At 37.6% G+C, this 6,000-nt stretch overlaps 1 protein-coding gene across 7 annotated transcripts in view; it reads right to left on the reverse strand.

Annotated features, from left to right (window-relative positions):
* RUNX1T1 (RUNX1 partner transcriptional co-repressor 1) overlaps positions 1–6,000 on the reverse strand; it is a 153,221-nt gene that overhangs the window by 47,409 nt on the left and 99,812 nt on the right. For all 7 annotated transcript variants that reach the window (XM_070075841.1, XM_070075838.1, XM_070075839.1 and 4 more), the window contains one exon: positions 4,587–4,768. In XM_070075841.1, coding sequence (XP_069931942.1) covers positions 4,587–4,768 — 182 coding nt within the window. The remainder of the gene's footprint in view (positions 1–4,586; positions 4,769–6,000) is intronic.

Here is a 6,000-nt window from a genome sequence, read left to right on the forward strand (position 1 = left end):
TCATATGTAAATTATTTAGCCCTCTGATAAAATCTTAAGTGCTCAGTAAATAGTAACCATTATTATAGTATTTATGATTGGGAAGCCTTCAGTCACGGTAGATACTAAATTAGACTGTAAAATACATGTAGAGTTGTGATGTAAGAATGAAGAAAGAAGGCAGAATCCTTCAGACAGGAGACTAAGGAATGAAGAATAGTTAGTAGGGCTGGATTCAAAGGCAACAGCAAGAAATAAGACTAACAAGTTAAAGTTGAGGCTGGAATGTGGAGAAACCAAAATGTTCTGCATAGCCATGCTATCTTTCTCATCATATAGATATGTTAATTAACACTATTTTACCAGAAGCCTTCACAATTGATGTGTCTAACAAAATGAACCTCTACAGGAATGCCTATTCACTTTTCAAAATGGAAGAACGCATAACAGATGCAGGGCAAAGCAAGGAAGCATGAATATAATATAAAATCCCTAAACTTGTTTATAAAATATTGAATACAGTAGATGATACAAATTTAATTCTGTTTTTCATAGTCAGTTAATCACACAACTTCTAATAGTGCACCTACCTTTCTCTTTAGAAAGACAAAAATACCCAACTTTACTCATTTTACAGAAAAGGGAGAATGGACCTACTTGGTTCAGCTGGTATGCATGGCAACGCACAGCTTCAAAACAACCATCTCTGACCCTCTAACCTTCAAGGTTTTCTAACTTTCTCATTAGGCCAGGAAACCTGGTTAATTATGACTATTCTTTCATTAAAAAGCTCTATAAAATTATAGAATATTATGCTATTGCATTTACCCACTTCAGCAATTATATGAGAAATAAATGAGGAAAAGAAGAAAAAAACAACTCTTAGCTGAGCTTTTATTTAAATTGTACACATTAAAACATTTTGTGCAAGTGAAGTATTTCAGGTATGTAAATATGCTGATTTCTCCACTAAAAAACTTTGTGACTTTAGGCAAGTTCTTAGATTCCTCAAGAATAAAGAAAAAGCAGTGGGCTGGTATATCCATAAGATCCTTCCTAGTTGATGAAGTATAGGATTTTAAAATCTAAGCAAGTCTTTTAGAAAAATATGTAATAATGAGGAAGAGGAAATGCATTTTAACCCTACTACATGGCCTCTGCAATAAAAGTCTAAAAGAAATAGAGGGATGTAAAGCATAATTACATTACATGATGGCATATAAGAAAGAGATAACAATCATTTGAAGTAGTGGAGGAGAAAAAACACAAAATAGAACCCATGCAAAACCAAAGATCATTTCTTAAGAAAAGTCCTCTGATTCAGAGAAGTGGCATAACAGATGAAAAGAGAGTATTAAAAGCAAATTAGAACAAAAGGCTGTGATATCAGAGCTATAAGGAAAGAAATACAGCAATGAAACTTAGCATGACACTAGTACTTTTTTAAAACCATAGTAGTATTCATCCACTCTGAGATCTCAAGGAAATGAATCATTGCCCAACTGTTCCTTTCCCTCTGTGCTCCACAGGCAAGGGTTCACATCTTTACAAGCATCACAGCGAGCAGTTTGAAGGAGTGCTCCTAAGCCCAGTCTGTCTCTGTGAAGGTGGCTCATTCTCTTAACCAGCTCCACCTTCAGCACCTTCCACCCCTTCTTCAGCACCCCCCATCACAGAATGGAAAACATAGAGATCTACCACAAGTAAAGCTTCTACATAATAATAAAGAGTAGAAATCTGAGTTTTCTATTTACTTTCTCTAATGTTTTGGAAACAGAATGATTTTTAAAGCAAAATTGTCTTTTTCTAATTTAGGCTGTTCAATATTTTATGACAAACCTACAGATTCAGTCCAATTGATCTGCAACTCCTCCCACAGCCACATTTAAAGGAAAGCAGAAAACATTCCATACAGAAAAAGAAAAAAAAATGATTTCTTAGACTTCCCTAATCACTTCTCTGTAAATAAAAATGCTTTAAAAAAAGAAATCACAGTGACAAGCATATTTAAAGATGAGAGGTTAGATGTGCCAAAGCCATACCTGAGTCACGTGATGACTGTCTGGTCCATTAGCTCAGCAATCGTCACAGAATTGAAACCCCCAAAGTTGTAAACAGAATATAGAGTGCTCTTTTGTTCGTGACATGTCATGAACAAATTACCAAAATGTGTTTTCTCCTCAGGTGTCAGTTTTTCCCTCTTTTAGTGACTGATGGCTCCCAGTGTTATTACAGAAACAGATTGATCTTTTTAATGAGCCAGTTTAATAGACTCCAAAATCTCACCGTGGCTGCTCATCCATGTCAGACCATATGCACCAACAAAACATTCAGTAAAACAAAAAAACGCTCTGCTGTCAGACAGCTCCATCCTCTATAAAACTTCATATAGTAGATCTGGATGTACAGATAAATAACCAGAGAAGAGGAAAATGCATATGCAAACAAGATGTGGGAAATATATGCAAAAAAATACTGCAGAGGCCCATATTTTCTTGGCTCTGATCAAATTCCCACAAGATACAAATGTATTTACACAACATATTCTCATTACCCTTCCTCCCAGCTCTAAGGAAACCCATTTGTCATCTTTCCACTGTAACATATACTTCAGGGTTCTACTTGAAAGAGAATTTTCCATCTAAAGATCAACCATGTAAATTCTGACTTGAGAAGAGAGACTGAAGACTCCTTTTAGGAGACTTGGACCTGACTGGATATGTACATGCAGGCACACACAGCTATCACAGCAAGAATGCTGAGCATCTGTGGAATTTAATAGGAAGTTTTCACAGCAACGTTACCATACTGCTCAGAGCTTACCTCGGGATTGTCCAAGGCAAGTCTAAAGTCACGGTACATTCAAAAATGAAATACTAGGGAAGTACCAGTGGGAAGATGGCTGGGAATACAGAGAAATGAATGAAACATGTTTCCATATTCCTTGCTATGGTTATTTAGCAGTTAAGAAATCCAGAGTAGATCCTTTTTCATTTTCAATGTTGCCAATATTATCTTTACTCTCATCATAGGTATCATAACCTTTCTTTGTTTTACTCCCACCCCACCCCCACCCAAATAAATTTTCTTCTTCACAATTTCCCAGCCAGTCTATTTCTCTTAGTATGTTATCCTGGAAACATGGAGCTAAAATATCTCAGTACCAGCATGCAAAAGTATTTCCTGCAGGGTTCAGGGGTTGGGATCAGGTAGGAACTCGCATGTAAACCATCTATCTTGAGCCACCTCTTCATTTTCAGCTTCATGGAGACATGTCATTCACACAACTGGATCAGGTACTTTCCTTTACAAGCTAAAGCACTAAATGCTCTGTTCAGTCTTAAATATGCCCAAGGTAATGTGACAGGTAAGAATAAGAAAGCTGTACTGTAGGTAGGTCCATAGTAAGCCAGAAATAGACTAATATTTAACCTTTTGCTTTAGGACATTTTTAAGCTATTAAGAGGGACTATGCAAAATGAAAAATTTCAGAAGTTGTAGCATAAAAACTGTCTAATGGAGAATTATCTACAACTGAATGTAAATGGGCTTTTACTAATATTCTGATTTGTAAAGCAGCTAATACACGTAAGGGTAACTAAGTCAGTCACAGACAGATGTGTCTGAGCAGTTCTAGGGAGCCTAAGCACCTGGGACTCAGGAACATAGCTGTGCCAGAGTGGTAACCTCTCACTGGCTATGACTCCCCAGGCCCAAGGAAATGCAGAAAGGAGAATGGATAAGGAGAGGAAAAAAACCAAGTACAGGACAAATGTTTGCATATAGTTTCATTTTTAAGATTCTCCACGTTTCACTAACACTATTAGGAAAATGTTGCTAAATATGACTTCATGTTTCTATTCAGAAAGCAGTTATGTATGAGGGTGAGGTATTCATGAAAATTATTTTAACAAGGTATACAAGAAGCTTCATATGTATGCATTAGTCACCAGCAACATAGGGCTTAACAGAGAAAGGGATTTATTTTATATTTCTTGGAAATTCTCACTTAAGAAAGCAAAGTTTCTGGTAGAAGAAATATTGGCTGGTAAATAAAACTGGTTATTAAAAATAGCATTTACTAGCTCTGTTATGTAATTCTTACCTCCATTCAGCTCATCTACTTTCCCTGAAGTTTTTTCTTAGTTAATACAGAATCAACATCAAATAGCTACTGTACTATGTTTATTGAGTAACACATACAAGCCAGCTTTCAAAACCATCATCACATTTTAAGAAAACTTGGAACAGCAAATTTCATAACACTAAAGGGTAAAATATGTGAAGTTGAAATGCAAATTTCAATAATGACATGTCTAACAGCTGAAATCAGTGGTATTTGCACACTTGCAATTCAGTCACCTTTACTTTTAAGCTTTCATATTATAAGCAGCAAAGATTAACCTGTACAAAAGTGGAACTGACACAGGCCAGAGGTTCAAAATGGGGAAAAACCCCAAGCACAGCCAGTTCCCAAATTGGCCATAATGGCTTATTGCTATTCTGTCAGAGATGTGGACCAGCAGTTTAAATATGACAAGAAACAGGTTCTCACATGCAGGGATGAGGAACAGTCTCATCGCCAGCACAAGCTCCTCCCCCCTCACCTGTCTGGAGTTCGCCTCTTCCCGTTTTCGTTCACATCGAGAAGCAGCTCTGAGGAGTCAACAGGTGAGGTGGTGCTGGCATCCAGAAGCAGCTGTTCATGCTGGGCGAGGTACTGGGCAGGGTTTTGTTTGGCCAGTCTTGCGCAGTGAAGGAGCTCGCGCTGCAGCAGGGGCAAGTTGGCCTGCAAGAGCATGACAGGAAAGAGAGAAGACACCAGAAGTCATCTTCTGATGATTCTTCCATCCTAGCCTGCTGCTCAAACACTGGGGCAGAGGACGCAATGCAGCCGCATCACAGCCTGGTCGCATGCATGCCATACACTCAACTCCCAGACACCACTCTCAGGACCTGGCTCCCCTGTGCCTCGACTGTCTCACGCATGAGCTGTCTGACCTCTGTGGGTTGCTTTACCTTTCCTCCATTTTCCTCATGCATAACTTTAAGAAATTATTATATTTTATTAGCATTCATTATTTTTATGGTCCCTTCACACTTGAATACAAGTTCTACAAAATGTGAGATCCCAGCTCATCCACACACAACTTCTATTTTCCCCAACGAACTCAGAGGGTGTGGGAAATACAATATACTATCCAGCTGTCTCAGGCTACACTCCAGCATCGCAGGAGGAGGCTTAACCAGCTACACTACCACACTGGTCCCATGGTTAATCCTATCTGATGTCTATGGTTAACTACTAACTTCAATTGTAAAATTTTAGAAATATAGAGATGAACAAAGATATTATTTTTCATAATCACCAGATTCACATAACATTTAAGTAATGGCCTGGGCATGGTTAAATACCCGAGTTGGAATTCATGCACAAAGCAACAGTCTCTAAAAGTAATCTGCTTTCTTTGTATAAGCCTTATTCTAAGAAATAATTTCTATCTGTCTCTCTCATTCTCTGTCTCAACATTGTTATCATGTAGGAACTAATTTCCATAGTGAAAGTTACAGTGTGGAGTTTGCACATATCTCCAGTCATTATCCTAGTGTTCTATACTATGTGTAGAAATATGCTTTGGTATTATTATGACATAGTTTCTTGATTAATATTCTCAAATATATATATATGTGTGTGTGTGTGTGTGTGTGTGTGTGTATATATATATATATATATATATATATAACACTAGAAGAAATCAAGAAGTCCTGGGTGTCATTCTCACTCCTTGCCTAGCCCAGCACCTTGAGTGAACATTCCTAGTACAGGCTTGTTCATAGGCTGACAGGCATTGTTGGCCATCTCAAATGTTTAAAAAGGAGGCAATTTCACATATAGCAAGGCATTAAAATGAAAACCTAAGATGGCATTTTATGCTGAAATTATAAATCTAGTGCTTTGCTTTTTCCCCTCTCCCTTTCATTTTTATTATTTTCTTAGAGAGGGGAATAAATAGTAGGGGG

This window comes from Oryctolagus cuniculus, chromosome 6 (genome assembly GCF_964237555.1).
Source record: "Oryctolagus cuniculus chromosome 6, mOryCun1.1, whole genome shotgun sequence".
Lineage (NCBI taxonomy): Eukaryota > Metazoa > Chordata > Mammalia > Lagomorpha > Leporidae > Oryctolagus > Oryctolagus cuniculus.